The sequence below is a fragment of the Ctenopharyngodon idella genome, chromosome 9 (genome assembly GCF_019924925.1).
Source record: "Ctenopharyngodon idella isolate HZGC_01 chromosome 9, HZGC01, whole genome shotgun sequence".
Classification (NCBI taxonomy): Eukaryota; Metazoa; Chordata; class Actinopteri; order Cypriniformes; family Xenocyprididae; genus Ctenopharyngodon; species Ctenopharyngodon idella.
Genome location: NC_067228.1, coordinates 23,577,437 through 23,596,731, shown reverse-complemented (window position 1 = coordinate 23,596,731; position 19,295 = coordinate 23,577,437). Strand labels below are relative to the sequence as shown.

At 38.1% G+C, this 19,295-nt stretch overlaps 2 protein-coding genes across 2 annotated transcripts in view; one reads left to right on the top strand and one right to left on the bottom strand.

The window, feature by feature from the left end:
• The window catches only part of abcb6b (ATP-binding cassette, sub-family B (MDR/TAP), member 6b), a 38,714-nt gene extending 30,498 nt beyond the window's left edge, over positions 1–8,216 (top strand). Inside the window, exons 17-18 of the mRNA XM_051904775.1 lie at positions 5,129–5,197; positions 7,214–8,216. Coding sequence (XP_051760735.1) covers positions 5,129–5,197; positions 7,214–7,355 — 211 coding nt within the window. The 3' untranslated portion in view covers positions 7,356–8,216. The remainder of the gene's footprint in view (positions 1–5,128; positions 5,198–7,213) is intronic.
• Positions 8,217–8,760: 544 nt separating this feature from the next.
• Positions 8,761–16,844, bottom strand: si:ch211-67e16.11 (uncharacterized). Its single transcript, XM_051904779.1, has 5 exons — positions 16,717–16,844; positions 16,438–16,569; positions 16,155–16,318; positions 12,120–12,356; positions 8,761–10,560 (listed from the first exon to the last, which is right to left on the bottom strand). The coding sequence occupies exons 2-5, from the start codon at positions 16,505–16,507 to the stop codon at positions 10,372–10,374; spliced, it is 660 nt and encodes a 219-aa protein (XP_051760739.1). The 5' UTR covers positions 16,508–16,569; positions 16,717–16,844; the 3' UTR covers positions 8,761–10,371.
• Positions 16,845–19,295: the final 2,451 nt, after the last annotated feature.

Sequence of the window (19,295 nt, the reverse complement as noted above, 5' to 3'; positions counted from 1 at the left end):
AAGATAAGATGGAAACATATCACTGTCCCTGGTGACACACTTAAAGGGTTAGTTCACCCAAAAATTCTGTCATTAATTACTCACCCTCATGTCGTTCCACACCCATAAGACCTTCGTTCATCTTCGGAACATCTTAAGTGATGAGAAAAACAAAACAAAAATAATAATTTTTTTCAACAATATCTTCTCTTCTGTGTCTTTCTCATACATTGTTTACGTCCAGCGCTCCCAGATTCTATGTCAGAATGCCGACTCAATATTGGCCGGCTCCTGCGTCAGCATCACACGCATGCGTTGTGCTGCTCACGTGATCAGCTTTGGCCAATACTGAGCCGGCATTCAGACATAAACACAGAAGCCTTCACTGTGCTTACTGCGGCAACTACGTAAGGATAATGACAGGGAAAAGAAGAGATTGTTTAATAAAGTCGTTATTTTTGTCTTGTTTTTGGGTCCAAAAATATTCTCATCACTTCATAAAATTAAGGTTGAACCACTGCAGTCACGTTGACTATTTTAATGATGTCTTTTGTACCTTTCTGGACCTTAAAAGTGTCGGTTAAATTGCTGTCTATGGACAATTCATATACCTCTCGGATTTCATCAAAAAAATCTTAATTTGTGTTCTGAAGATGAACGAAGGTCTTACGGGTGTGGAATGACATGAGGGTGAGTAATTAATGGCAGAATATTTATTTTTGTGTGAACTAACCCTTTAAGTAACAATCACTAATAATTAATTTGTGAGAGGACCTGTCATTGACGTCTTTGCAACATAGACTGTAGCTGCGTTACAGCTGACATGATCCCCAGTGATCACTGCTGCCTACTACCTAAGCACAGGATATCTTTTGAAGTTCACTTCATTTGACAAAATGCATTTATTTGGAAGACGCTGCATCATCAAAAACGAATATGAGGTCTCTGCGGAACAAAAGTGGGCGTTTCTGTATTTGTGGGTGTTTTCAAACTGGTGGGTGTTTATATATCATGAAATGAAAATGATCCCCTTCACCCGACTCCACCCCTAAACCCTACCCACACTCTGACATGGGCAAATCAGGTAACGCTCTCAAAAACGCCCCTCTGTTTATGGCCTCGCCCATCATTAATGTCCTGCAGAGACCTGTACTTGTCAAAAACAGACAACACTTGAGTCGTGCATATTAAGTGATATACAGGTTTGCTAAGAGTTTAAGATTTGATGATATATATAATATACTTCTTCAAATACATTATCATTCAAACGTTTGGAGTCAGTAAGATTTAAAAAAAAAAAAAAAGAAAAAAAAGAAAAGAAATTACTACTTTTATTTAGCACACATTAAGTTGTTTAAAAGTGACGGTAAAGATGTATAATTTTACAAAGAATCTTGAAAAAATATTAAGCAGCTCAACTGTTCAACACTGATAACAATAATAAAAAAAGATTTCTTAAGCTGTAAATCAGCATATTAGAATGATTTCTGAAGGATCATGTGACTAAAGACTGAAGATTACAGACCCTGTGTAATATAAATTACCATACGTTCGTTTAATATACATGTGTATTTATAAAAATATACATTATTAATTTAATATAAATTGTCATTTATATTAAATTAAAGGACTAAAGCTGTCAGGTTTTATGCATGCAATTTTTGTCAATGTATGCACAGTCTGAGTATACTTTCATTACAAGTATACTTGTATTTGCATTTTTGTTTGTTGTCTAATTCATTCAATTGTACGTCCATCTGTAGTTTCTTCTCATCCTCTCTAATTATAGTGATTCAGTGCTGATTACTCAAAATGCAGTTGGGCAATTGTTAATCATGAGATGAACCGCAGTACAAATATGCACCAAACTTTTTTTTACAGAAATTGTTTCACCTCTAGTCCACACGATAGTGTTTGATAAAGATCTGTTGTGCCTTCAACAGAAAACACATGTGCGCCTGATAGTTATTAGTGTGGAATTATTTTATATTGGTGTTTTATGAGAAGAGCGAACACGTTTCACATTGATTCAAACACCTCACTCGCTTCCTCTCTGCTGGTCACCTTTTTTTCTCGTCTTTCTGTGTCACATTCCACCACACTCGTACTCCTGCCGTCACTTTCGGAAAGTGTCTCTGCCCGTCCAGCGCATCTGTTTCCTTCTCTCTAATGTTTTTCCCTCTGTCTCTCATTGCTCTCCTCTTTAGAAAATTGTAAACACATCAGGATCAGAGTCTGTGAGCTTTGATCCTGTCCAGCCTCTGAGACAGTGGTGTCACTTTGATCTGTTTTGGGGTGGTGGTTCTGGGGTTAGCGATCAATAAAGAAGTCTCCGCTCCTTTGTTTGAAGATGAAGGGCAGCTGAGAGGATGACCTGTAGAAGGTTTCGGGTGTGAATTAAAGAAGCCGTGTGTGTGGATTAGATTAAGGGGGATCTAGTGCTTAAAGATGCTGCTGCTTTAAATTAGGGAATGCGTTTACAGTACAACGGCGGCTGAATCGCTGTGCTTTGTGAACAGGATGCAAACAAGGATTAAGTTTTGATGTGATGCAGGAATTAAAACAGGCTTTAATGGCAGAGTAAATGGTCTGTTTCCTGTCTGTGCCCTTTAAAGGTGAAGTCTAATGTTTTTGATGTTAAATACTTTTTCTTATCATACTAAAATACTTTAAATACTTTCTCCTATGTAACTTTATATGCAGACAACTACTAGAAAGCTATTTTCATGTTGTAAACATTGTGGCTCTGTGGAGCTAGCAAAGCATTGCTCTGTATCCTGATTAACCTGATACAGCAATACTGACTCAGCCAATGATATGAGTTTGAGGTGGGACTGTCCATATTTTCCGACAAATAAAAAGGCACAGACACACCAAATCAACATCAAAAAATTAGCAGTCATCTGCATCTAGGCCCAAAAGTTGCACTTGAACACACCGCCAAGACTACAGTCAGTGGCCAACTAGCACATACATTCTGTGCCAGCATGAGAGGACATAACTCTCCATACCAGTAGGTGGCAGTAGTCTGTATTCATTCAAAAAGTGTAATAGAAGAGCTGGGACTACAGCTAAACAAATCATAAACAAAGCAACGCTTGCTTGCCAGTGGGCCTGTCCCAATACTGCTTTTTATCACTTAATTAGACATAGGGACTACTAAACAGACATTTAGAAGTTTATTTTAAAGTGCAAAGTATTAAAAATCATAAAGTTCTACTTGCATTTTTAATGACACTATAAGTGTGTCCCATTGAGTAATCAAAAGTTTTACACACTTGCGGGCTTCACACCCACTTAAACACTAGGGCCAAAGACCAGAAATATGTTATGCACAGCAGTTGAACAATGAAACGGAAACACTGGCCAATATAGTGTTGGAGGTTTCACGCCTATATATGCGTGGCCTGGTGGCCAATCTTTGGTTTTACATTTCATCAGTAGGAGCAGAATATGAAGGTTGAATTAACAAAGCAATAGCACAGATGTACATAAAATATTGAAAACCACACAACATAATGGACATTTCAGAGTTCAAAAAAGGACAAATTGTTGGTGCGCCTCTTGCTGGCTCATCTGTGACCAGGACAGCAAGTCTTTGTGGTGTATCGAGAGCTATGGTATCCAGGGTAATGTCGGCATACCACCACGTAGGATGAACCACATCCAACAGGAGTAACTGTCGACACAAGGGGAAGCTGTCTGAAAGGGATGTCCAAAACTGTTAATTGGGAGCTGCAAAAAGTCAATATTCATGGTTGGGCTACTATAGCCAAACCTTGAGTCACTCGTGCCAATGCCAAATGTCGGTTTCATTGGTGCTAGCAGTGCAAATCTTGGGCTGTGGACAATGTGAAACATGTATTGTCCTCTGATGAGTCCACCTTCACTGTCTTTCCCACATCCGTGGGAGTTACGCTGTGTAGAAGCCCCAAAGAGGCTTAACACCCAGACTGTTGCTGCCCAGAGTAAAGCACAGCGGTGGACCAGTGATGGTTTGGGCTGCAATAACATGGCATTCCCTACTGTGCTTGATGGGCTCGTCACTGCCATGGACTACCAAACCCCTCCGGAAGGACCATGTGCACCTAATGGTTCAAACATTGTACCCTGAAGGGGCTGCCATGTCTCAGCATGATAATGCACCAATACACACAGCAAGACTTTTTGATAAACATGAAAGTGAAGTTGAACATCTCCCATGACCTGCACAGTCACCAGATCTAAATATTTTTGGAGGAGCAAGTCAGAAAACGTTTTCCTCCACCAGCATCACACAGTGACCCAGCCACTGTTCTGGAAGTGGAATGGCTCAAAATCCCTCTGGCCACTGTGTCATTCCCAAGACGAATTGATGCTGAATTGGCCACAAAAGGAGGCCCTACACCATGCTAATAAATTATTGTGGTCTAAAACCAGGTGTTTCAGATTCATTGTCCAACCCCTGTAAGAAGACAAGTGGTCAAGTGTAAAGACTGAAAATGTGGGTATTGGGACAGGCTCTTTTTCACACCAATCTTGCTCACCATTTGCTTTCGTCACTTCCATTTTTCTTCTTGTGCACTAGTTCGCTAAGCTGAATTAGAGTGAACTCTCACTGACCAATTTAACATGCTCATTTGGCCGAAAAACCACAAACGGAGGTCCAGTTGGGGGCAATGGTGCAGAACACCTCGGAGAATTAGGCTGACAACGGTGGCTCGTCATCGGCTGACTGTCGGCTTGATGTGTCATGCCCTGTTTTTTGGAAACCTGTATGAAAACAGGTTTCATAGTTCACCAGTTGACTCCTCACTGTCAACTCTCTGCTCAATATGTTGTTTGCACACATGACATTAATTAGGAATGTATAGTAACATTTTGTTCAATACCAAAAAGCTTGTATTTATTTTCTGATATAGGCTGATAACCAATAACCAGCCAATATTAAATGTCGATAGTATTTTGCGTGAATATATTAAAAATAAAATGTGTTTTAATTAAATTAGGACATCACAACAATATGATGTACAGTATGGAAAAGTAATGGAGGTTTGCGAAAGATTACATTTAACAGTGTGATTAGTGTTTTTAAAATTTAACTTAAAGTAAGTGTTAGATTGATTTAGTATTCTTTATTTAATCCAGTAACATTCATTTGTATTTTCAGGTTATCCACCATCATCAGCTCCGATCAGATCCTCGTTCTTCATGACGGGCGGATTGCAGAACGAGGAAGGTCAGTAGTGTGTGTGTGCATTTGTCCTCCAACATCTGTGTTTCAGAGAGAAAAACCTACTGTAAAGATTCAAACGACACACCCTGCTTGGCCTTTCCCCCCTCAGAACGGCCAGATCCCAGGCGGTATAAAAGAGGAAATGTGACACCCTCTCTGTCCTGATTGAGTGAAATTCCTTAAGTTCGGTGGAGAGTGAACCATAGACGTGTTGGGACAGACAGGGTCTTCTTCATCCTTGGGAAACCTAAGATCTGTGTGTGAGAGTGTCCCAGAGGCGCTGTTCTTGTTATCAGTCAATCTGTAGTCTTAACCTGAGGGCCGTCTGAGTGCGTCCTCATCTTCCCAGAGACAGGATATAGTCTCTCAGTGTCCGAGCAGTCCACACCCAGCCTGATCGCTGTGTCCTGTCTCGCTGCAGGCCCTCAGGTGGTACACACACACACACAGAGTTCTTCCTTTAAACCTGACGCACACACACACACACACACAGAGCATCCCACTAATGGACTTCTCCATTCATCCTGACCGTTCAGCCCTGGTGTTAACCCTGTGCTCACTGTCCTTCACTTCTGCCCTTTGATATATGAGCTACAGCCAACAGACCGTCCGCAAGACACACACAGCCATCAGGGATGTAACTCCACACCAGGCACATTCAGCCCTGACTGACACTGCGATGTAAACACGACCCACACGGGCTTTTAACCCATAGGAACAGCATATCGGAATACTCACGTTCACAGGAACAGAGCAAGGTGGGAATGTCCATTCAGGGAGGTGAAGGGTTAATGCTTTCAGAATAGAGGAATTAATAGATACACCTTGTGCTGCCCCTTAACAGGCTGCTTCCTGAAAAGAGACGTCTGTGGTCTGGGAAATCTCTGAGAAAAGGTTTGACAAGGATGGTGGATTCTGGGTTCACATGGTCATTGAATAGCTAGAAGTATCCGGGAATTTTTAAATAGTGATTTTTTTTTTTTTTTTTTTTTTCATGCCTGGAAAATTCGTGCCTATAATTCTAGTTGTGCTCAGCAAAAAACATGCATTATATTAAATTGTATTTTATTATATTATAATTTGTATTTTTTGACCAAAAGGTGTGGGGATCCTGGAGGATAAGAACTGGCCATGTCATTAATTTATACAGGGAAAAATCTGCTTTTGCGGCTGTTACAGAATGCTTCCTCATATCGGTTTAAAACTTCTGGTGTGACCTTCCATTATGATGAAAACATTTTCCACACTCTCATTCCCAAAGCTCATTGCCCCATACTGTGTCTGCTTCACTTTTGATGTCATACTTCCAAGTAATTGATGCCTCAACAAACTTGACCCTAGACCGACCCACCTAACTCTCTGTTTTAGCAATCTGAGAAGAGAAAAGAAAAGAAAGAGAATGGAGATGGTCCTGAGAGTTTCCTTGCCCTTAAGTGATTTTTTGGAGCCAAAGGGAAGCTTTCATTTGGCTTCCCCAACCCCCTGTGAAGTTAAACTGCTCTAAAGTCCTTTTAAGGCAAGCCAGTCCACTTTGGCAGCCATCTTGGCAATGCCCTGGGCTGCTGTTTTCTGTCTAGGTTAAAGTCAAGCAAATTTCTTATTTTAATCGGAAATGTCAGAAATCTCAAAAACTGTTGGCTGTGCTGAAGTTTAACTCCCATTTTTCAAATAGATGCAACTTCCTTTCCTAAGGCAAATTAACACTATACCGACCAACACGGACAATCACCAGATTGCAGTACGTCACTTCTCAGGCTTTCCACGACCTGACAAATGACAATTCAATATGTTCAATTGGCGAAAACCAACTGATCAACGGTTACAGATGCCGACAAGGGTAATGCACTGATCCGACAAAAAAACCCGATGAAGTGTCTGTTGCCGCTGGTCGACGTCTGTTGGTGCAGTGTGAATTGGCCTCTACAGCCACCATCATATTTAGTGTTGCAATTTCTCTTGTGCACTTTTCTACAAGTGATCTGTCTGCTTATGTTGTCTCTGACTGCTCTCTGTCTATAGGCATGAGGAGCTGCTGGCCATGGGGGGACTGTACGCAGCTATGTGGTTAAAACAGCAGCAAACCCCAGAGTCAGAGGTCTCCACAGAAGAACAACCGCAGGAGCCTGTAGCAGAGCGGCTGAAGCTGATAGAGCAGCGATGATGAATGATGATGGTGAAATCGATCAGGAAAATGGTAAAAAAGCCCACCAAGCTCTAAATTTCATCTCAGACACAGGGGCACCAGACTCCACAGAAGTTATGAACTACAAAGAGTGTTTCTCAGGGAACAATTACACAGGTCTGCTTAAAGATCAACCAATCATTGAGTACCTCTTAATATGTTTTAAACGGTTAGTTCACCCAAAAATAAATGTCTGTCGTCATTTGCTCACTCTCATTCACTGTCGTTCCAAATTCTAAGATTTTATTTCTTCTGAGGAAAATTAAAAGACGATATTTTGAAGAATGTTGGTAACCATTTTGGTCCTTATTGACTTTCATTGTATGGGGAAAAAAAACACTGAGACATTTCTCAAAATATCTCCTTTTATTTCTCACAGAAGAGAGTCATAGAGGTAAATGATAACAGAATTTTTATTTTTTTGGTGAATTATTCCTTTAATGTTTAGGAAACAACAGTAGTATACAAATACTGTCATGTGGTGACTATATGCAGTCATTTTTGTTACGTTGTGTTTTTATATTATAACTTCCTTTGTTTACACTCATATTTATCGCTGTAGAATGTGAGGAATGGAAGTATCTCTATCCTTGATCTACAGATGGTAATTGTGGGTAATATGCTCAGGGTCATGTTTCTTTCATTATAATGCTGGCACAAGAATTTTTGGTCTTACTTTATATTTCATCGTTCATGTTACTCTGTATTTACTCAGTTCATACTGAGTACATCTAATGAAATGCATGTACAGTATTTCCCTGCATTCAGTTTACTTTGTTTGATTTCAGTAACATGTAGTGTGTCTAGCATGTACACTGTAAAATAAAGTCTTCCCAATTATTTTTTCTCCAAAAACAAAGGACTATATTTAGGCTGAGCCAAAAACTTTCACCAAAGTGTAGATGCTTTACCAAACCATATAAACAATGTATTCCTCCTCAAAGATCATATCTGTTGTTCACATTTATAGTTTGAGATTAAAAAAATTATATCTACTGTACATTAAACCAGTATTTTAATATAAATGACATGTTGAACTTAAGAGGTGTTTGACATACAGTAAACCTTTCTTTTTTTGATGTCTTTTCCATATTATTTGGAAATGTTTCTATTTTTGAAAGTATTGAAAGGAATTGAAGTCTGAACTATTTTTAAGTGATAAATTGCTTTTCGAAAGGTGAAAGATATTTCACTTTCAAGAAGGGACTTACATGGACCACAGAAATATTCAGGAATACCAAAGAAGGAAAGAATAGTCTGGCTCTGTAGCTGCATTTTTTATGAAATTTTTTGTTTTGTTTTTATGTGGAATATGCACAAGTTGGTAAGTACTTCATTTTAAAACAAAAGTTTAAAAAATAAAGTTTGTAAATGCAACCCCGACTATGTACAAAAGTTAATTTATTTAGAGTATTTACATCTTTTCACTCCAGCTACAGTTTAACACAAACAAGGACATGTATATTCCTTTAAGACAATTGACATTAAAATTCATTCATTAAGTACAACATGACAGAAATATTTACAGGATAACACATAACTATACAAAAACAGATATTTATCTGTAATGATTTAGGCTTAGACGTAGAGTTAATGACTGACTAGAATGCACTGAGGTTTGATGGGGCTTTGACCCACTCACATCAATATAATGGGAAAAGCAGGAAGGAATTATCATCCATGAGGGAGTCAGTTAAAAAGTTTGGGGTCAGTAAGGTTTTTTTTCCAGTAAGGATACACTATATTGATCAAAAGTGACAATAAGAGGCATTTATAATGTGACAAAAGATTTATATTTCAGATCAATGCTGTTCTATTTGTCAAAGAATTCTGAATAAACTGTTCTCAACATTAATAATAAGAAGAAATGTTTCTTGAGCACCAAATCAGCATATTAGAATGATCTCTGAAGGATAAAAATAAATTCAAAAAGATTAAAATGTATTGAAAAACAAAATGCTTATTTTTAAATTGTAATAATATTTAACAATTTAACCATTTTTACTGTGTTTGATCAAATAAATGTAGCCTTGTCAAGCACAAGAGACTTCTTTCAGAAACATTTAAAAAATCTTATCGACCCCAAACTTTTGAATTTTAGTCTGTTTCTGACAGAGTAGATGCACTGCAGAAAAATGTCGTCCCACTGTATGTCATTTCTGAAGAATGTGTATGAATTCCCACAGGAGCTGGCATGGAGCCTGAAATACCTTCTCGTCACTGTCAACATTATCAGTGGTTGGCGTTTAAATGTTTGCGGTGATAAGGGAATACTGCGGACAGAGTGGTTAGTTCAGCGTGGAAAAGAGGTCTGACTTAAATACATGCTTGCAGAGCCCAGTGTCTGCTAGGGTCCAGACGTGGTGAGGGAACATTTCTCATTACTAAATCATGCTGGACCGCCCTGTCCCTTATTGAGCTGAAGGAGGGACAAGGAGATTTGTCCTGAAATGTTCAAGTGAGTGTGAGGTGTGTTTCAGAGTGGCCTTGTCACCATTGTTCAGTTCCAGGCGCGCCCTGTGCGATGACCCACGGAAGAGCACTCTGGTAAAGGAGCGCGGATGCCCCTGCGCTGAACCCCCGCGGCAGGCGGAGAGAGGAGAAGTTCGCATGGGATGCTCCCCACGGGACGCCTTCTACGGAGCAGCAAGCAGGGGAACTGAGGTTCATAGTGAGGACATGTCAGACGCTTTCTCTCTCTGTCCTGCATTACCGCCTCTACTTAAACGAGCACTATATGTAGTCTCCGTTCCTCCACAGCTTGTCAGGGTCTATGTGCATCATAGGGTGAATTAAGTGCGCACACACAGGTAGATCATTTTGTGTGTGTTTGTGAGAGGAAAGGGCTGGTCATGGATTTGATGTTTGTGCATTATACAAAATCATACTTCTAGGACTACTCGTTGGTACTTGTTTTCCGCGGAAGTACTCCACTGGAGTGTCCGAATTACGTATTGGAAACAGTTGGCTCTAGTCATTCTGGAAGCAGTCAGTTTCAATTCCTGCTGTTGTCGGTCTTGGGCCGTTTTCGGTACCACAGAGCTGTGGGCAGGTTCTGGCAGCCCATGTACTCCTTCCTCATCTCGGCCTCGGTGAGGGGTGGGGTGGAGTTACACGGAGCACCGGCCAAAGTCACGTTCAGCAGACCCAGAGCAGCATCACCCAATCGGGGCGTCATAGAACTCTAGTGGTGGATTAAGCAAAGAGAGAACTAATTTAAAGTTCTAGTTCACCCAAAAATGAAAATTCTGTCATTAATTACTCTCCCTCATGTCATTCCAAACCCATAAGACTTTCGTTCATCTTCGGAACACAAATGAAGATCTTTTTGATGAAATCTGACAGCACTCTGTCCCTCCATAGACTGCTATGCAACTGACACTTTAACGCTTCAAAAAGTTCATAAAGAGATCGTGAGACCAATCCATATGTATTGAGCGGTTTAGTCCAAATTTTCTGAAGAGACTCGATCGCTTTACATGATGAACAGATTTAATTTAGGCTTAAATTCACATATAAGCATTCATCAACTCACACATTAGTTGTGGTAAACAGAAGATGAAGCATGTTTTCTTGACGCACACGAAAACCAGTGAGGTTTATTCTGGTGTGTTACACAGCACGTTTGAGTTTCCGAAAGAGCATGAAGCAGGTTCGGTTGAGCTTCTGTTTATGTTCGCTGAGCAATGTTTATATGTGAATAAAAGCCTAAATTCAATCTGTTCATCATATAAAGTGATTAAGTTTCTTCAGAATATTTGGACTAAACCGCTCAGTTCATATGGATTAGTTTTACCATCTCCTTATGAACATTTTAAAGCGTCAAAGTAGTAGTTGTGTAGCTGTCTATGGACAGACAGAAAGCTCTCAGATTTCATCAAAAACATAATTTGTGTTCCAAAGATGAATGAAAGTCTTGCGGGTTTGGAACGACATGTGGGTGAGTAATTAATGACAGAATTTTCATTTTTGGTTGAACTAACCCTTTAAAGACTTCAAGTCATACGATAGCTTTGTGTGGAAACAGACAGAAATATAAGTTGTTATTCCACAGAAGATCTGAAATCTAAAAGTTGTGTTTACTACAAGAATAACAAATCGACACCAAGCCATTTGTCTTGTGACCATTTTCATTTAAAAAGGACTTTTTTAGATTTGGGTCTGTTCCACAGAACATAACATTTAAGAAGACAGCAGAAGTTCATGAGTCGTAGGATGTACAGTAGGTCATCATAAACATAGAACTACTTTGTCATTTTGGAGTTTGACAGTCTCCATCTCCTTTCACAAAGAAATGAGCAGCTACATGAGTTTCGGTAACACTTTACAATAAGGTCTCATTAGTTAATGTTAATTCAACAGTGAGCTGTTCATTTAATATTAATCTTTATTGTTACTTAATAAACATAGCTCATTCATTAGCCGCAAGTAAAAAACTAGAAGAATAACAGTGCAGTAATTGTAAAACTAGTTGCGCTACAAATCAGTGTGTTTATGATTACGATATTTAATATAATAACAAATACTAGTTTGCAATATTAAGCAGCATAAAGGACTGTTTTTTGTACAGCTAAAATAACTTGATGGGGAAGATACTGGAAGCCAAACACATTCAAGTTACAAATGGTCGTGCCCACTCTCATGTTAAAAATAATGTCGATACTTTTTCTTTCTTTCTTTTTTGTACAATTAAAAAAAAAAAGGTTCATAGGTATAGCTGTGTAAAGGCTTGCAAAGTCTCACCTTACTGCGGTGGTCTATGAGGCAGTCAGATGATTGCAGAGAGGCCCAGAACTCAGCTGTGTGCACCCAGGGCAGCCCGTTCAGCAGCACCACATTGACGTGTTTGAGAGATCCCATCAGTCTCTTGCTGAGGGCCCCACTGTAGCTCTGCTCCACAAAGAGCAGCACCCGACTGGCCCTGCACCCAGCCAGATCCGACAACAGTTCCCCCACAGAGTAACGCTCCTTCAGATCTGCCTGGAGGAAAAAAAAAATATAAAGCTTTCTTCTTTTATACATTCAGCAGCAATCCAGAAAAGTCTGTACATTACATTTGATTTTACTAGGGGTAAGGGTTGTTCTTAAGCACAACTTGAGGTAAAAGCAGTCTAATGCAAGGACTCGAGTGGATCATGCTTTTATAAAACTGGCAACAGCAATATCATAATATATGATAAATACACTACCATTCAAAATGTAAAGGTTGGTACAATTTTTTTAATTGTTTTTGTGTGTGTGTGTGTGTGTGTGTGTGTGTTCAAGCCTTCGTTTATTTGATCAAAAGAACTTACGGTAACACTTTAGTTTAAGGGTCCAGTTCTCACTATTAACTAGTTGCGTATTAGCATGCATATTACTAGGATGTTGGCTGTTTATTAGTATTTATAAAGTGCATAATGCCTTATTCTGCATGACCATATTCTACATCCCATAATCCTACCCCATACCTAAACTTAACAACTACCTTACTATTAATACGCAGTAATTAGGAGTCATAGTTAATAGTTAGTTAATAGTGAGAATTGGACCCTAATCTAAAACGTGACAGAACTTACTATTGACTTAATATTGTTAATGTACTATTAATTTTGTGAAATACTGTAATTTAAAATAACTGTTTTCTGTTGTAGTCCATTCCTGATTGCAAAGCTGAATTTTCAGCATCATTACTCCAGTCTTCAGTGTCACATGATCCTTCAAAAATCTAATATACTGATTTGCTGCTCAAGAAACATTTCTTCTTATTATCATGTATGTAGAAAACAGTTGTGCTGCTTAATATTTTTAGCATATTTTGATAATTTCAAAAGAACAGAATTTATTTGAAATTTAAATGTTTTATAACATAAATGTTATTACTGTCACTTTTGATCAATTTAATGGATCCTTGCTGAATAAAAGTATTAATTTCTTAAAATTCCTTAAATATATATTACTAACCCCAAAATTTTGAATGGTAGTGTATATTACTATTAATAAAAAATATTATATGAATAATATTAATATGAAATTATAATATAAAATATATTATAATCAATTATGAGAGAATATTCTAACATTAATTTTATATTTTTTCCCAGTTTTTTTTTTTCACTAAAATGACTGTGGTCTGTTGTAAGGTACTTCAATAGTAGAGCTGACATTCATTTGTCCTGACATTCATGCTAATGGCAGTTGTTGAAATGAACAGTTTGCCGAACTCTTTCTACTTTAAGATGAAATGAGCAGCTTTCCTGTGGGAAGCCGAGCGTCTGGTTGCCCTGATCCTGTGTGGTCCTTTTCTCTCAAGCCCCCCTTTGTCACTACATCCCTGTCTGGGGATCAGGTTGTTGCCTTTGTCCCTAGAGAGTCTGTCCCTATTGTCATGGAAGGGTGGGCTTTACTGTGCAGTCTGCTCCCTTCTGTTTGCCCTGCTCTAAACATATGGCCGGGATTACTTACCACCTTTTTGCAAAGGATTGTGGGATTTTGGTGAAGCAACATGAGTGTACTCTATAAAAGCAATATAATTAAATGTGTGCACAGTTTCTGGAATGATTGTATTAATGATAGATGAAAGAGGCATGAGTTGGATGGCTGGTCTATTGTGAGTTGATAAAAGGACCTGTCTGTGTTTCTTAATAAGATTGGGGACTTAAGTTTGTGCCATATTTCTCTATGAAATCCGATCTAATCTCCTCTCGTCTTTCTTGTTAAGTGAGAAGTTTGCTCTGGGTTGTCCATGTGCATTAAGGGAATGCGGTTTGAAGCATCCCCTCTTGGATGTTTGCTACACAGGTGGCGTTCTCATTAGCAGCACTAAAAATACTCCGGTTGTAAGACAAGTACCACCAAAGTGCAAAGTGTCTGCATATTCATCCCTTCCAAGAAATGAAACCGAATGAACAGATGAGAGTCAACCAGAAGTCAACCTCCATAGCGTAATACTTTTATCCTTTGGTTAGTGGGCACTTTGAAGTGGTGGGCTTGGGGAAACACGTTGGATTCGTTTACGGGAAGATAAGAGATTCCTAAACTCTTCTTATTCATCTGTCCTCTCTGTGCTTCCTGTAACCCCACATTTAAAACAAATCTACCTCAGCGCCTTCAGAATAACATAGTAGGCTTGACTGTGAAAATACAATCCTGTTACAAGAAATCCACTGAACTAAGATATTTTCACAAATAAATAACAGGTTTTAAATCACTACAGAGCTCAACAGTGGGGTTCTGAAAGTAAAAAAAAAAAAAAAATTATTTATTTTTTTCCCCTCCATACCGAAATAGATATAGATATTTAATGGTAACGTATAGACCTTTCAAAACAGTCCTAGATGTCTGAGAATGACAATATATGCTTCTGTAGAAGCCATAAGTCAGTGTAATTTCAATTTCATTTTTAAACAGTTGTTTAATAGCTTATTTCTAAATGAAAAACTACACTAATCATAATCCTGAAGAAAATGATCCTGCGTTTAGAGAAGCTGCTTTTCCTGCAGATGTGGAATTTGTGCCAAAAGATCTCGTTTCCAAGCACTTTTCGAATGACATAAACCATGTAATCAAACTGCTCATATACACTACTGCTCAAAAAGTTTGGGGTTAGTTAGATTTTGTTGTTATTGTTGTTGTTGTTTTAAATGTTCATGAAAGTCTCTTATGCTCACCACCAAGGCTGCATTTATTTATTTCTTTATTTCTATTTTATTATATTTTGAAATGTAATTTATTATAAGCTGAATTTTCAGCATCATTACTCCAGTCTTCAGTGTCACATGATCCTTCAAAAATCATTCTAATATGTTGATTTGCTGTTCAAGAAACATTTATTTAGAACAGCATTTATTTGAAAACGATCACAATATAATAGATTACAATATAAAAGAAAAACTGTCATTTTTGATCATTTTAATTAGAGATGCACCAAAACTAAATGTAAAGATAGCCGATTATTCAGAGTGATATCTGCTGATACTGATAGTTTGGGGGTTCTGCCTTTTGTACCCTTTTTAAATTAATGATAATTTCATCATAATGAATAATTAATCATTATATTTTTTATTATTATATTTTGAAAGAAATGCAAATAAAAACTTTATTCTCTCCGTTTGATCAACTTGTTTCAGTAACTGGTATCAGTTATAAACCAACACATTGCTCAAATTAATATTAACACATTAACTAAATTCAGAAGATTAATAATTTCTTAACTTTCTGAATGATATTAATATAATTACTATTAATATTGTATATCAAACTGGTTTCTTAGCATTTTCTATACATTACTTTTATTGGCCGATATATTTCTAATTTTAATGCATCCTTGTTGAATAAAAGTATTAATTTCTGTCAAAAAACAACTTTTGAATGGTAGTGTATTTGTATCTGTGTATTTGTATAATTTCTACGTTTTTAGGTGTATTTATTTATCATTTTATAATGATAGTTTTTTATTTGATTGCGTCATTCAAAATTCTTCATTGGATGAGTAGTTTGTTGCCTCACACAATTCTTGTACGTTTAGTCTTTTTTCTAGTTTTTATATAACTTTTCTAATTGTCATTTCTAATAAAAAAAACTTTGAAATGTCTGTAGACAAAATGAAAGGGAAAAATACTTTGGGAACTGAGGCCACTGTAAAAATTGGGCAGATATTGTTGTGCTCTATAGTGATTGTGTTCATGTTTTTTCCTTGATATTAGATGTTTGAACATTAACATTAGTGTATCCATTCCCAGTTCAGTACTAGTTATACTAAATGATCATCGGAATGTCTGATCGGACGCACACACTCACAATGCCGTTGTTATTGCGGTCCCAAAGCAGCATGGTGCCGTCATTGCGTGTGGGGCTGTTCAAGTACAGAACCAGAGAATCCACACAGTGCTGCTTTCGGCAGATGTAGGAAATGTGATTCCTGATCACCTCTTTCTCTGTGGCTGGATACATCCCCTCGGTCTCTTTAGATGTGGAAATAAAAACAATTATTGTATCTGAATGTAAAGCATTAGGGTGAATTACCTTTTTTGCAGTACCTCAATAAAAGATGAAATGATGAAATTATGAAATGTCCTCTAACCTGCTACCTGTCCGTTCCCAGCAAAGAATGTCTTTATGTGGTCTTTATGGAAGCCGTTGTTCCTCAGCATCTGGTAGAAGAGCTGCAGGTTCTGCGCATGCCGCTGGTATGTTATCTGCTCCTGCCAGCCACCTGCACGTGCACAGGTTAAAGGTTACATAAGAGCTGCATACCTGAGACAGCTGATAAGTCCAAGTATTCGTCCAGCATTTCAAACATCAATAAGCTGATCAAGGGTCAGATCATACAAATGAGTTCTTTGAGTCAATGTTTTTGTACCTGACAAGAGAACAGCATGATCACAGGTCTGGTAGAGACGGCAGGACAGGTGTGTGGCCAGGCGTTGCTGATAGGCACCGTCGGGTGTTTTTATTGAGCTCACAGCTGGATATGGGCGCACTGGGGCTGGTCAGTGGCAAAGGCTGTGGGCATCTGGCAAAGTCTGGGTGATCTACAGCAACAACCACATCACTTAGCTTTAGGTTTCAGGTGAGCAGCATCAAAAAGTAGGAGAGAAGAATTTCAGTATAACTTTATTTTACGACCCGAATTTGACATGGTTAACACTTAAAGGGTTAGTTCACCCAAAAATGAAAATTCTGTCATTAATTACTCACCCTCGTGCTGTTCCAAACCCGTAAGACTTACGTTCATCTTCGGAACATAAATGAAGATCTTTTTGATGAAATCTGAGAGCTTTCTGTCCCTCCATAGACAGCTAGGCAATTGAAACGCTTCAAAAAGTTCATAAAGAGATCGTAAAACTGATCCCTATGAATTGAGTGGTTTAATCCAAATTTTCTGAAGAGACTCGATCGCTTTTTATGATGAACAGATTTAATGTAGGCTTTTATTCACATGTAAAAATTGATCAGCGAACATAAACAGAAGCTCAGCCGAACCGGAATGACATATGAGAACAAACCTCTTGCAGAAGCTCAAACTTGCTGCGTAACACACGAGAATGAACCTCATTGGTTCTCGCATGTCAAGCAAACATGCTTGAGCTTCTGTTTACCACAACTATGTGAGTTGATGAATGTTTACATGTGAATATAAGCCTAAATTTAATCTGTTCATCATATAAAGCGATTGTGTCTCTTCAGAAAATTTGGACTAAACTGCTCAATTCATATGGATTAGCTTTACGATCTCTTTATGAACTTTTTGAAGCATCAAAGTGGTAGCTGTCTATGGAGGGACAGACAGCTCTCAGATTTAATTAAAAAGATCTTAATTTGCATTCTGAAGATTAAGGAAAGTCCTTTACGGGTTTGAATCAACATAAGGGTGAGTAATTAATGGCAGAATTTTCATTTTTGGGTAAACTAACTCTTAATATTATGCACGAATTCGCCACTTTGTTCTGTTTGACCAAGTGTGGTTTGAAAGTGACCATAGACACTATTGATTATAGACAATGGACATTTTTGCCCATGAAATTTCATAAAAATATTACTAATGTGACCACACCTTTATGCTGCTGAATTACTGTAATTACTAGATAACTCAGACGTTCTACTCTGAGCTTTTTGCGTACTTGGACTCGGAATTATGCATTATTATGGCAACACTATTAACGCCGTTATGAAAATGCCTGAACGTTGTTAAAAAGCTATTCAGCCCTGCTATAGCTGCATTAAACTATATTGAATGTCTTTTGATTATTTTCAGATTATTTTTAGCATTATTTAGACATTAACAATAGTCAGTTATAGGAATTATTAAACAGAAATATTATGAAATATTTCTACTCAGAGCTGTTCTCGGAATCGGATGTCAAAATGAATCAGTGAAAATTAAGCAATCAACAGACGAAACCACAATATAACAAGTAAGAGATATGTACATGCCTTATTAATAAACAGATAGTTTATTTAGCTGGCCATTAGAAAGTTATTCAACTCTGCTAGCTACAATAAACTATATTGTATGTCTTTCATTGATTTTCTGATTATTTTTGCATACTGACACTGCTCAGTTATAGGAATTATTAAACAGGACCATTACGAAATAACTGCTTAACTACACTTTACTGCCATTAGTGTTTCATCACGGTAATTCCAAAATGACGCACCTTTAAAAGTACTTAAACTGATTTTGGGAGTGCATACTTCACTGAAATAGGTGTTCTAAGAAATGTCTCAGTGACAGCAACAACAAATATTTGCCAATCAGAAATGCTCTCTGCCTGTGAATCATTTGGCATGGCTGACATCAGGTTGATGTCTTTGGACGGTAGATTTTTGGAGTGGAGTGGCAAGTGGTTGAAGTTTACAAAATGGTGGGAGATTCAGGTCTTATTCTCTTCTTTTCACTATATAAATAACTTGTTTATACTGGCATAATTGCAAATTGTGCTTCCATTGCTTCCTCTTTCTTAGAGTTTGTCATTGACATTCCAAAGATAATTAAACCTGTTCAACTTCACAATTTGGTGACTCACCTACACAGCGCAGGCGTTGTGTTCGGTTGCTATCTTTCACACCCACAACCAGGGGGAGAAAGTGAATCTCACAGAGTCCGCTGCTGTGCTCCACACGGCCGGCTCTGGCCACCGTACTCCTGCGGGCCCTCGCTCGGCTCGCTATGCGATCGCTGCGACTCCTTCTCCGCTTCAGCTGGTTCTGACAGCGTGTTTTCACAGCCATAGTCAAGCACTCCTCCCCTGTATATATGTTGCATGAAACAGTTAATGTACAAATACAATCTGCTGATAGTCACCTAGATCAGCTGTGATTTTCAAACTGGGTTCCAGAGACCCTCAGGGGCCGCAAGGAATGATGGGGTGTCTGTAGAAAAGTCTAGAGAAATACTATTAAAAAAGTAAAAAATAAATTAAAATAAAATATTAATTT